Source organism: Pituophis catenifer, unplaced genomic scaffold (assembly GCF_029215685.1).
Source record: "Pituophis catenifer annectens isolate HBS135680 unplaced genomic scaffold, rPitCat1.0.hap2 SCAF_2, whole genome shotgun sequence".
Lineage (NCBI taxonomy): Eukaryota > Metazoa > Chordata > Lepidosauria > Squamata > Colubridae > Pituophis > Pituophis catenifer.
In genome coordinates, this window is record NW_027256882.1 from 69836327 (window position 1) to 69850480 (window position 14154).

At 39.9% G+C, this 14154-nt stretch overlaps 1 protein-coding gene across 4 annotated transcripts in view; it reads right to left on the bottom strand.

Annotated features, from left to right (window-relative positions):
- Positions 1-14154, bottom strand: part of PLXNA1 (plexin A1) — a 334967-nt gene that overhangs the window by 172868 nt on the left and 147945 nt on the right. For all 4 annotated transcript variants that reach the window (XM_070936901.1, XM_070936902.1, XM_070936904.1 and 1 more), the window contains one exon: positions 368-468. In XM_070936901.1, the coding sequence (XP_070793002.1) occupies positions 368-468 (101 nt within the window). The remainder of the gene's footprint in view (positions 1-367; positions 469-14154) is intronic.

Below are 14154 nucleotides of genomic sequence, written 5' to 3' on the forward strand. Positions count from 1 at the left end.
CAAGGTGTTTCATTACCCAACTAGGAAACTTCATCAGTACTAGGTCTGTGCTAACATTGATGATGTTACCTAGTCGGGTAATGAAACATCTGCAATGAAACAACCAATGAAAGGATCCCTCAGCTCAATCCTGAGCTACAAATATTCTCTGTACATCTAGACCATACAGAACCATATTCCTCTTTGTACATGACCTTGTTACTAAATTGAAGGTTAACTATACTATTGTAAACAGGTTTATAAGCATTCACAATGTCAGAAGTAAGGCTTCCACAAGGGAACAAAGTTTTTTTATATATAAATAAAGGAGTGTGGAGAATAGGGAAACCCCATCAAACCAAACCAAAAGACTATTCAGCATACTTACATGTTATGTAGGACACACCAACCACAGTGAGGATCTCTAGAACCCAGGCACAGTGCACATGTTGTATATTGCTCACAGCTTTCCACTGGCACACGGGTCACCTGGGGGGACAAGCACTAGTGTTAAATAAAGTCATACTTCAGAGACTTTCAAGTTGAAGTTCTTATTCAAATGAAATTCCCAGTGCTTTCTCTTTTTCCCTATTTACCATCAGACAACTGAAAATAGTTCATTCAGTTTCAGCACCCTATTCCTTGGTTACGAGGGAAGAAAAAGTGAAAAATCCAGAACTAGGAGTTAAAATAAGAGAAGTCTTATTTTACCACTCTGTCATGGGGTACCAGCACTATGGAATGAGGTTCCTCCTGAGATCCATGTAGCTTCCACCCTACTTTGCATTCTGCAAAACCTTAAAGACCTGGCTGTTCTCTATACTTTGAGTTAGGGTGGATAGTGTCCTGCTGCACTTGGTAGGGAGGGGGAGGAGTGCTGTTACTAGGACTTGCCATGAGTTCTTGTTCTTTTTAATAATTTTATTATAATGCATTTTCCAGTTTGTTTGTTCTTGTCAATACATAAATTATATAAATTTAATATAACATAATTTAAAAAGGGTCTTGGCTGAAACAGAGATGCACTTCTTGGCAACTCAAGACAATGATTTCCCAACCCCAACTCTCTCTGTTTAATACTATGTTACAACATTATGGTGTTGTACTAAGGGGAAGGAATTATGGTTACCAACCATCTTTTAAACATTCAATTCTCCTTTGATGTAGGTAATTGGGAAGGGGTGTTATGACAACCAGCTGTTGAAAAGAATACTTCATTGCTGCTGCCAGAAGAAAACGCCACTGCCTTTGTGAAACAGATGGCAAGCACTGAAAAAAGGTGAGGCAGAGGACTCTTTGTCTACCACCCCAATTGTTCTCCATGGACTACACAACATGATTACAATGCAATCATTAAGGGGGGGGAAGCAATTCAGTTAGCATTGAAAGCATTCTAGAATTCAAAATTATGTTATCGTTCCTTCAGTTTGTTCTGCTATTTCAAGGGAAGCATACTTTTTTTCCCCCTAAACTGAGATCTCCACTTGACCTTTAAATAATGTGGTAGGATTACCCTCCAGAAAGTATGCAGGACCTTGATAAGGTAGTTATTTTACTGTAGACAATTACAGCAACTATGATTACCTGCTAGGAAATTCTCCACATCACATCTAAACATTTTATTTTAGTGGCTATTGGGGCACAGGGGAGGGGGAGGCACTTGTTAATCTGCATGTGGCCATTTTTGACCTAATATTGAACCTGCTTCAAATACATAATCCTTCCCAAATAGTTAAAAAAGACTATAGTTTTCCCTAACCCATATCTTCTATATGTATTATATTAGGGCTCCCATCATCACCTGCCAGCATAATTCTGTTATGATCATTCTGCGTATCAGCTAGGGCACTGGCATGGGGGAAAGTGGAGTATAATTCAGCCCACTATTTTTAGTGCTATAAGACCTGAAATGATGCTGAAATGAGCTAAATTTCAATAAAATAATATGCACGCATTCCCTAACTGAAATAGTTCATGCTGAAATCACCTAAGGACTGATTCGGGAATTTATCAGAAAAGGATCTGACTGAACATTACAACTGAATTTTAGACATGAAAATTAGACATCTCTTTTTGAAGAGATAAGAGAGTAGATAGGAATGTCAACAAAGGTACAGAAAATCTCATACAAATTAAGTAGTTTTATATAGGGAGGAAAAAAACCAAGAACAAAATGCAAGCTTGCTTTGCTCATGGATTAAAATAATTTTACACTTCCCATTCTTGCAATCCCCACATTTAAAGCCAAATACCTTCAGTGGGCCTAAAAAGGTCAACAAAATATTGGTCAAACACCAAGGTTCTTTCTAAATGCAAAGTCAATCATTGGAGGCACCCTACTACTTCTTCGATGTTGCTGATCACACCAGAGGGAAAAGGAAGTAAATTTTTTGTGTTTTCAATTTTCTCAATATTCCCCTGGGTCATTCCTGAGTCTAAAAAATAAAATTCTGGGTCTGTTAGATCAGTTTCCAACTCAGAGGAGCCTGGTCTGAACATCAGCTAAGAAGAACTGATGTTTCAAAAAGAGAAGAAAGGAAACATTCCCATGAGGATGGGAATGGCTGAAAGGAACCTATACTCCACAACATAGACTGGAGTGGTGCAAAACAGAAGACTAACAGTTGCCGAGTGTGCAATTATACCAGTATGAATGCTTTCCCAACATGTATCTCTTGCTGGAATAGCAACAGAATCTTCTCTAACCCTAACCCAAACCCTTAACAAAAGACAATACTATTTTAGCTTTCCAAAATATGGAATAGTAATAATCCAATAAGCTTTAGCCCATTTTAGATTTCCATGTTATCCTATTCTTTCTCAAAGAGTATTCATAAATATAGCATATTTATATCACATATTTATATTTATATTGAATACAAGGGTATTCAATGAATATCAGGGGAAAAAAAATAGTCACACCAGACCAAGGGTGTCAAACTCAAGGTCTGTGGGTCAGGCCCAGCCTGAGGGTCAGGCCCAGCCTGCGGGGTGCTTAAATCCGGCCCATTGGGGCAGTGTGGAAATAGTAAAGGACTGGCCCATGGTGCCTCTGGCAGCCAAAATGGGGTGTGGGGGACCCTGCACCCCATCTTCGGGCTGGATAGCTTCCTGCATCACTCTGCTAGTCAAAACGGGGCAGGTTGGGGCCACAAATGGCCCCTTGTGCCCCATTTTGGCTGGCAGAGTGCTGCAGGAGGCATCCGTGTTGTCTCCTTCTCCCCCTCCCCCCAGCTGGCCTGCAGAGAAGAACTACAATGCTGATCTGGCCCTCGAAGAAATCCAGTTTGACACCCCTGCACTAGACTTTTAAACTTTTATAAATCATAGCAGCTTTTTGGCCCAATACACCAAAATCAAACAAGCCAAAATACGTTTTCATACTCAGCTTCAACTTCACTATCATGTATCTTCAATTTAGAAACTTGTTTTCCATAGTTCCTGGCTATATGGACACAACCTCATCTATGTAGAAATTAGACAGACATTGAGTGAATGTATACGGCTAAGAAATGGGGTCACCCACTTCATTTTCCTGTAATATTTGTGTTCATTCTCTCCTTTCATGAAAACAGAGCTACTGACTGCCAGCAATTTCCATTGGATATATCTCGAATAGTTTCATTATGGATGAAAAATCGATAAGAACGAAAATCTCAAAATATGTACAGTTCTCAGTTACTATATATTTATTTTGTTTCTAATGTACTGTACACCTCTCCAGAAGATAGCTAGAAATATCTGTTTATCTGTTCCATGCATTTAATATTTCTGAGAAATTGATTTCAACAATTTTCTGGGAGTCAATGTTTATCTTATTTACCCAAAGGTTTTTCAGTTACTCTTCATTAAAACAGAAAAGGAAGCAGACAGCAATACCAGCATCCCTCTGTAGATCCGCTTCTGATTACAGTATCATCAGCAAGAGTTGTATGTCACTCTCTTTTTATAGGTGACCAGAATGTGAAATAAAATCCAACTCCTGGGTAATTGGCTAATCAGAAAAGCCTGGTTCAGGAAGAAACTGCCTTGCTTCTTTTAATCATCATCATCATCATCATCATCACCACAAACTGACTACCTACAACGCCATGACCGTGTTGCTAAGATCATTCACTGGAAATTATGCCAGAAGTTTGGATTTGAGTACAGCAAAAACCATTGGGAACATCAGGTTGAAAAAGTTTTAGAGAATGAGAAACTCAAGATCTTGTGGGACTTTAGGATTCAGACTGACAGGCACTTGGTCCACAACACACCTGACATAACAATAGCTGAAAAGAAAAAAATATGGTTCATTGACATTGCAATACCTGGTGATGCACGGATTGAAGATAAGCAGCAAGAAAAAATCACAAAGTACCGGGACTTGCAAACTGAAGTTGAGTGACTGTGGAAAAAGAAATCGTGTGTTGTCCCGATTGTAATTGGAGCCCTTGGAGCAATACCCAAAGGGCTACCCTGCTATTTAGAAATTCTAAATTTGCCGGACTTGAAAATTTTGACTCTACAAAAAACCACCTTACTCGCAACAGCTTACATCCTCCGACGATACCTTAACAGTTCCTAGGTCCTTGGTTAGGACTCGAGCTGCTGAGCTATTAACCAGCATCAAAGGCTGTGAATCTCACTAAAGATTAACCAATAATAATATTAGAGCATGATTAACAACTTTAGAAACTATTTTCCAAACCTTAAACTATTTATATAGATAGCACTTCAGGTTAGAAGAAGGCACACTATTGTGCATTTCATCTGTGAATACAGAGGTGGCTCTGAGTCCCAGTATGGAAGGGCAGAGTCTAGCACAATGAGATCACTGAAGTCCATAAACATTTGTAGAATATACAATTTCATGACCTCTAGGATCTGACTATATATAACACACGAATAAAGTCTTTGTACTGCGCTCTGGCTTTAGGAAACTGTAACAAAACCAGGGTGGATAAAAATCGTTGGTTTTTGTTTTTTTTTAAATCAAAATATTGGGTTTTTTAAAATTTAAATCGGATTTTTTTATTTTTATCAAATTTATTTTAATAAAATGCTTTTGGAGTAAAAATCTATCTAAAGATAGTTTTCTATTTAAGATACATTAATAATTTAGTTTATTCAGCATGAAATGGAGCTTAGTTATGTAGCATGAGGCTGTATATTCTGCAATATTTACATTTTTGGTAAACTCATTCAATGAATCCAAGCTCTGCAAGCTAAATAGGAAACCTTCATTTTGTTTGCAAATAATAATATTAAAGATTCTAACTACCAGCAAGAATGTGTCCTTACCTTTAAAGAGCACCTGTCATTTCAGAGCCATCATGGCAGCTGATCCTGTTAGTGGGCATCCACTCACCTGCTGCCCACCATGTCCCTCACCTTGTGTCACTGCCGCATCACCAGTTATCCCATTAAAGTGAATGGGACTGTTGGTGAGTCAACAGCAGGTCAGAAGAGGAGCCGCTGCGGGACAGAGATGACAGTTGCTCTTTAAAGATTATGATTTAAATCAAGTTGATTTAAATCAAGCCTTTTTACTGGTGATTTAAATCATGATTTAAATTGTGTTTTAAATTGTGATTTAAATCGAGTTGATTTAAATCATATCCACCCTGAAGCAGTGGTGGATTCCTACCGGTTCACCCCGGATCGGGTGAACCGGCAGCGGTGGTGGCGGGCGGCCCCACCCATCCTCCCAGACAAGCGCACCCATGAGCAAACTGGTAGTGGTCGAAATTGAAACCCACTACTGCCCTGAACAAAACCTATACTGACTTCCAAGACACATAAATGTGCTATTTTAATCTTCTACCTTTGGGATCCCCAACCCAACCAGAGTAAGTCAGATTGCTTATAAAAAAAACCCTTACTGCAATCTGCAAAGTAATTGCAGGATTGCATTAATTCAACGCACCATTCTATTCCCACAAAGGCAGCCCAGGATTTCTTAGAAAATAAAGCAACGGTTGAATGTTCTTTCCCTAAATGTGCAAACCTCACCAAAAAAAAAAAAAGGGGGGGGGAAACAAATGGAACTAGTTGGAAAGAAACTTAGATTCATCTGCAGCATCCACTAAAACATCTCTAACAGATGATCATCCAGCTGCCTGCAATTACTGCAGGTTCGAATCTCGCCAGGCTCAAGGTTGACTCAGCCTTCCATCCTTTCTAAGGTAGGTAAATTGAGGACCCAGTTGTGGGGGCAATAAGCTGACTTTGTATAAATATACAAAAGGATGAAGGCTATTGCTTAGCGCATTGTAAGCCGCCCTGAGTCTCCGGAGAAGGGCGGCATATAAATCAAATTAAAAAAAAAAAATCTTATTGTTAGAGGGAGTTTTTACCAAGTCGCCTTTTGGCTACCCACTCTAAACTCAAATGATTAGTTGATTTTGATGGAGATGTAATATTTGATGGAGCACTGTATGTTTTTTTTTAAAGAAGGAGAATTTCAGCCTATTCGACTGTCTGACACCTTGTACAGTCAGAAAGTTGTTCCTGATGTCTAACCTTGAAGCTATTTCCTTGAACTTTGGCACACTGATTCTAGTCTAGCTATATGTACTAACAGAAAATAAGTCCATTCCCTCTTCTATAAAACAACTCTTCACCTATTTGAAGACTGCTATCATATTTTCCTTCAGTCAGCTTTTCTGTGAGCTAAATATACTCAGATGCTTTAACTGTTCCCTGTAAGGCTTGCTTTCCAGACTCTTCACTATCTCACTGGGCCTCTGCTGAACTTGCTGTAACCGTCACTATTCTTTTTAAACTGAGGAGTCCATTGCTGTCATAGTGGTCCAAAGGAATATGGTCAGGGAAGAGAAGAATAAAACATATAAAACCATAGTCCGGTTTTTTATTCCTGTCAATGCACCTCAATAGTATTTGCCTTTTTAGCAGCTGCATCATATAGCTGGCTGTTTAACTTGTGGTTGATGAGACACACATATCTTGTCCCATTAATACTGCCAAGTCACCCAATCATATAATATTGGCTTACATTTTCCCTTCCCAGGTGCATAACTTTACATTTCTCTCTGTAAAATTGCATCCTATTTGTTTCAATCCACTACTCAAGCCTGTCTAGATTTTTAAAAAATCTTCTATTTTTATCTAAAACATTACCTACCTTTCCCGGTTGTGTCAGTTTTTCAGAATATCCTAGAGATCCATGGAGAATACCAGTTTGTTTTCTGATAAATTGTTATTTTGTGATTGACTATAGCTGCAGTGAGAATTAGTTTGGTGGAATGGTTAAGGCAGCAGTCTACAAACCAGGAGATTGAGAGTTATAGTCCTGCTGTAGATACAAAGCCAGCTAGATGACCTCAAGTCAGCCCTTGAAAGAAGGCACTGACATTCATAGACAGTAACTCAGCAAAAAGGAAAATAGGTGAGGCACTATCTGTCAATCAGCTGAAAACAACTCACACTATTGTTTCCAAGCAGCCAAATTGGGTTCATCAAACTCCAGGTAAGCCATTGCATGAAGCTAGTGTACTGCTTTGGTTGAAAGACCACAACTTGTGCAGGCCACTCCCTAAGGTACTTCTGCAATCTTTGTTTTGCTAAATGTTCTATCCAGGCCAAGAAGATGAATAATGAGGAGAGCGCCTCTGGAAATGGAAACAATAATGTTAGTTACCCCCAAAGTGTTTGTTTTTAAATCAAGCGCTTCCCTTTCCAGAAGTCTCATCAAACAGAGAATTTATGTTTGAAATTTAACTTAGGTTCAAAAGCAAAGACTTCTGAAAACCCCAAATTAGTTATGCTATTGTAAGTGAATCAAATGAAGATAGAGTAACTAACAACCACTACCCATAACAAAACTTATATGGCTTTCAGAAGTTGCAAAGTCTGATTCTTGAGTGGTCATATGGAAGAGCTCTTGGACTTCCTTCCTTGCACATGGATACATTTTCTGTTCTGTATGCCACAATAAATGTTGCAGGATACTTCAGGCATACGTTCCAGGCTTAGTTTTCCATGCTATGATTTCTGTATCAACCTACATATCTCCATTACAAAGTGCATTAGCTGAAAACTTTGTTTCCCCAGTCAGAACATGGCATTTCCCCATATCACAAACGCCTTTATCTTTTTTTAGAAAAAGGCTCAACCAAACAGATTGGAAAACATATTTTGTATCACCATTGTAAGGAAGAAGAAGAAAAGAAGTTTTTGTATGTTGCAGTTTCCAAAGTTCCAAGCATAAAAAGAAGGCAATGGCTAACCACTCACTTCTGAAAAGCTTGCCTAGAGAGCTGCTGGACTTGTTTATGTGGTTGCCAGAAGTCAATATGGACTCGAAATCACACAAACATACACAAAAAAATTGCTTATTAGGAGGGTGTCTTTTGATACAATTGCTACAAATACTGATGCTGAAAGATTCAGTTCCTAGCTCCCAATTCTCATTATTATCAACAACAACAGAGGGTAAACCTCATTTTAAAAACCACAGGAGCTTCTTGCACTAACTTGTCTTTGCCCCAGACACAAACTATAACCCTCATTCTTTTTAATCTGCCAGGAGGAGTCACCCTTAAGGGGTTACAAGTTCTTTATTAATTGCTCCTCCAGATTTGATTAAAATCCCCTCATTCCTCAGGCCCTTTGAGCTCTGTTACAACTGCTCATTTAATTACTTTCCACCAACATCCTGATAACAGCATGCTATGGATGAAAGCTATTTTTATTACACAAAAGTGAGAGAAAGGGACCTATGCAAGCAGAATGATTCTTGAGTCAGTGTCATCACAGAAACTTGAACAAATGTCAAAAGCCTCCTCTTGTTGTATCCAAGGAGATTTGGACCTTAGTGTAAAATGAGCCATTCAATAGCTACAGTGCCAAAAGAATATGAATAAATGTCCATGTTCAAAAGAACCTACCAAATCCACTAATTACAAACAAAAGTATCACAACACCTTCTCCTGTATGTTTTATCCATGTTCTGTGAGGGACTTCTTTCACTTGTCCCCTCCCAGATGCCTCACAGAAAATAAATTTAGTATGGACCTCTAATTTCATATTTTGCCTTGTTCTATGGAACAATGGCCTCTCTTCCAGGAAAGAACATGGATCTGTGAGATATAAAGATAACTACAATTGATCTATTAAAGCAGGGGTGTCAAACTCCAGGCCCACAGGCCGAATCTGGCCCACAGGGTGCTTAGATCTGACTCGCAGAGCCACCCTGGAAACAGTGACGGTCTGGCCCATGGTGCCTCTCCCAACGAAAATGAAGGTTGGGAGAGCCATGTGCAGTCCTCCCGATCTCCATTTTCAGTGGCAGAGGGTTGTAGGAGGCCATCACAGCCGGAAACAGAGCTCACAAGGGCTGTGCCATTTTCGCTGGCAGAGGGCTGCAGGAGGCCGTTGCAATTGGAAATGGAACTCGGAAGCCCGTTTTCACTGACAGAGTGCTCGGGCCACCACAGGCGCCCCTGACATGAGTGACGATGAGCTGGTCACACCCACCCTGGCCATGCCCACCCCAGCCCCCTGAGGTCAAACACAACCCTGAGCACATTGTAAGCCGCCCTGAGTCTTCGGAGAAGGGCGGCATATAAATCAAATTAAAAAAAAAACAAAAACCCTGATGCGGCCCTCAATGAAATCAAATTTGACACCCCTGAATTAAAGTATGGAAAAGAGCATTGCTTCTGGAATTCTTAAAAACAGCTATGCTCTAGATCATATGCTTGGAAGGAGGAGAGAGGTTAAAATGGAGAAAACTTTGTTGTTGTTGTTTTTTTAATTTGGTAATTAAGTATAGCTAAGCATAGTACATGACCTATTTTTTTCCCCTCATAACAATCCTTGAAGTTGTTGTGTGGGAAAGCCACTGAGCAAGTTATGAATGAGTTTCTGTGGATGAGGGAGGACTAGAACCTGGTCTGCCCCCTCCTTGCCCAATACTTTAACCAACACTTTTAAGCCAGTGTTTCTCGATCTTTACAACTTTAAGATATCTGGACTTTAACTCCCAGAATGCCCCCGTCAATCATGCTGGCTGCAGAATTCTGGGAACTGAAGTCCACTTATTTTAAAGTTGCCAACATTGGGAAACACTGGTGTCAATTGGTAACATTAACACATTGCTCTATAACACATTCCAAGTCTCTAACCAATGGCTTCTCCCATAGGGATCTTTTCAGGATTATTTTCCAGTCTCAGTCTAACCCAGGTTTTTTTTTAAAAAAAATAAATAAATCAAGGGCTTTTACATAATTTTTTTCCAAAGTCCTATTGATTTGAAAAAATTGAGAAGTCCTGGCTGGCAAAGTCCCTTCTGCTGGCTTGGATTATGGAATCAAGAAAAGCCCTTGGTAGTTCTGCTTCTTTGTCAGATATGGCTTCTCTCTTCTTTTTCTACAATTACTTACTGAAACAGAAGTACATATTGTCTTTCTATCAAGAAGTCAGCTTGAATTGGCCTCCATGTAACCACCCCTGCTGTTGACACATGTAAAACACAGTCCTAGCTCTGGCTTGTGTGCAGATGTTCCACTACAAGCATCAGCGCCATGGGGTGACCAGCTCTGCCCTTTAGAGCATTATTCAGATTCCAGTTCAGATCTCTGTATGAAAATGACACTACATCAGTTGCCCTCATAAAGAAAGAAGTCAGCCTTTCCCTCTGCAATGTAACCCCCTTAAAATGTACCTGCCCCCAAGTCCTAGAGGCGTGGGGCAGGGATGAGTGATCCTACTAAGGCTAAGAATCCCATTTTCTGTTTAAAGGTGATTCTGCCTTAGAAGATTCCCAGCTCTAGCCATCTCTAAACGGAAGCCCATTTTTTAAAATCACTAACTAATCACTAACCCCAGCAGAAGCAGTACATATAAGCAGTCCAAGGTTTACCTCATTAGATTAGAATAGGTAAGAAAATGTGGGAAATTACTACTTCTAGACATCACTCCTAAATTGTAGATGAATATGTCAAATACCTCGCTTGCAATAGCCTAAAGCTACGCTTTCTAACTCCTTTCACAGATTGCTTCAAATGCTGCATATAGTGGAGACAATTTACTTTCATCACATTAAAGCAGAATCTTATTTTCACCCGTAGGCAAGTGAGAACTACTGATATAATCCAGAGGCTTTGGATGGCATTTGTTCAGTTCTGGAAACATATTTTGAATTTCTAGAAATCTGTCTTTCACAGAAGAAAACAAGGGATATCATGGGAAGTTAGATCTCTGTGTGCTCAGGCGCCTGGGATTTTTGCAAGGCCTGCTTGACCGTTTAACTACCAAGGGGACATGCAATCTTTTGAAGCAGGCCATTTTCTTTCATAGCAGGTGTGCCACTTCAGCCTCAAGCATTGGAACAAAGAAGCTGTTTTGAAAGAGGTATTTAGCGGCTAAGCATGCCAGTTTTGAAAGGGTTAGATAGGCGGGCGTTCTAAGTGGGACTGGGATATGAGTAAATGCTGATAAGCATTGATGAAGGAGGAAAGGATTCTATACTACAGAAAATATCTGATTTTATCAGCTCAGAATTCAAAAGAAAGAATGACTGCAATGTAAGATAAGATTTTTGCTCTATTTTCTTCCTGTATTTCTCCAATCTAAAGAGCAGCCACGTATTGTATATCTGTTTATGAGCAGAGCTTATCCTTCATTTCAAATTTAATTGTATTTATGTATTTATAAGATTTATACCTCATCCTTTCACAACAAAACAGGCCTAAGGTGCTAAGGTGACTGAGACAACTTTCTTGGCTCGTTGGGGGCCATGATCTTCCAGACTGGTCTACTTCTGCAGGGAAGCCAGAGAAAATCAACCTATAGATGGGTATACAGGTAGTCATTGACTTAGAACCATTCGTTTAGTGGCAATTTGAGGTTACAACGGCACTGAAAAAAGTGACTTATGACCATTTTCACATTGCAACTGTTTCAACATCCCCGTAGCCACATGATCAAAATTCAATCCCCAGTTACCCCTGCTTGGCAACCTAGAATTGGCAACTCCCACTTAAGACTTTCTTAGAATTTTTTTTTCCTCTAACACATACATTTGCGACACATATACATGTGTGTGTACATGCATATGAATGTGTATGTGCATGCACACATACACACTATTCAGGGTTTACACTGTAAAAAAGGGAGAACTAGGACTAAAAAACTTTTTAATATTTAATAGTTTATTGATTAAAATCAATTGATTGTAAAGGAAGGCATTCAGATACTTGGCTCATATTTATGACAGTTGCATTTTCCCAGGCTCATATGATCACCTTTTGTGACCTTCTTACAAGCAAACTCAATGGAAGCCAGATTCACTTAACAGCCGTGCTACTAAGTTAACAATGACAATGACTCACTTAACAACTGTTGCAAGAAAGATCATTAAATGGAGTAAAACTCAATAACTGTCTTCCTTAGCCACAGAAATTTTGGGCTCACTTGTGATGGTAAGCTGCTGACTACCTGTATTCCTTACCCTTCCATTGTGATTGCATTTTACAATCCATTAACTTTCTCTCCTATACAGGGCCCATGGAAATGTGACTGACAAAGTAAAGAATTTGCCAATGCTGGTGCCATAAAATCAGATTTGACCAGACATTTCAAACTGCCATTTTACATGGAAGAAGAGCCGAGCTTTTATTTCAATGTCTTCATCTGTTTTAAAATAAAACCTCTGAAGGAAGGGCGTAGTAAGCTGTTTAGAGAGTTTGTAGTGCCTTTATTTTACATGCCTGAACCATATGTTTTTATACCAATTTATTTTTCCATTTGAAGTGTTCGCATTTAAACAGATGAACTTAATCAGATGGTTGTGGTGCTTTTAAACAAATGCTTTTGTATATCTTTTCCTGAAGAAGACAGTCATAGGCATACCACTGATGTTGCAGTAATTTCCAGACTAGACATCTGTAATGCAGGGCAGGATATGTAGGCAATACCTAAAAGTATCTAAAATTTTCAGCTAGGAGGATAATCCGGAATAAAAAAAGAAACAAATAAAAGTCCCATGCAATCCCCAGCTACCCCTGCCTGACAACCTAGGGTTAGCAACTTGCACTTAAAACTTTTTTAGATTTTTTTTTCTGTAACAAATACTTTTGGCACACGTGTACATGCGTATGGGCATATGCATGAATGTGTGTATGTGCATGCACAGATACACACTATTCAGAGTTTACATTCTAAAAAAAGGGAGAACTAAGACTAAAAAACTTTTTAATATTTAATAGTTTATTGATTAAAATCAATTGATTGTGGTGCAGTGATTAGAGTACAGTACTGCAGGCTACTTCTGCTGACTGCCGGCTGACTGCAATTTGGCAGTTCAAATCTCACCAGGCTCAAGGTTGACTGAGCCTTCCATCCTTCCGAGGTGGGTAAAATGAGGACCCAGATTGTTGGGGGCAATAGGCTGACTCTGTAAACTGCTTAGTGAGGGAGGTGCCACAGCAGGGAATGTCCATCTCTTGGGACCCACCAAATTCCCTAACAGTTGGAACCCACAGCATTTCTCTTCTGCCAGACCTAATGGGACGGGAGATATAATTAGGGAGAGGCAATCCCTTAGATAATCCAGTCACATGCCATGAAGGGCTTTAAAGATTAAAACTAGCAATATGAATTGGAGCCAACCAGTGCTTCTCACAGAGCTGTTCTGTCTGAAACAGATCTAGGAACAGGCCAGGGGTGAAATCCAGCAGGTTCTGGAGAATCAGTAGTGGAAATTTTGAGTAGCTCGGAGAACTGGCAAATACCACCTCTGGCTGGTCCCAGAGTGGGGTGGGAATGGAGATTTTGCAATAGCCTTCCTTCCCCCAGGAGTGGGGAGAGAATGGGGATTTTGCAGTATCCTTCCCCTGGAGTGGGGTGGGAATGGAGATTTTGCAGTAACCTTCCCCTGCCATTCCCACCAAGCTATGCCCACCAAGCCACACCACACCCACCAAGCCACGCCCACAGGACCAGTAGTAAAAAAAATTGAATTCCACCACTGGAACAGGCCCAATTGGTGTACAACACAAAGCTATGCACAGGCCTCCTACTATAACTACAACTATCACCTTGTAGGAGTTGTGAGTACAGGAGGATCTCTAGCACCAAAGATGGTATAGTCTTACAACTGGCATGCCCTCCATGCCACTCAGGCTTGCCAGAATGCACCTGAAGCCTGTTATGTTATCCCCTTTT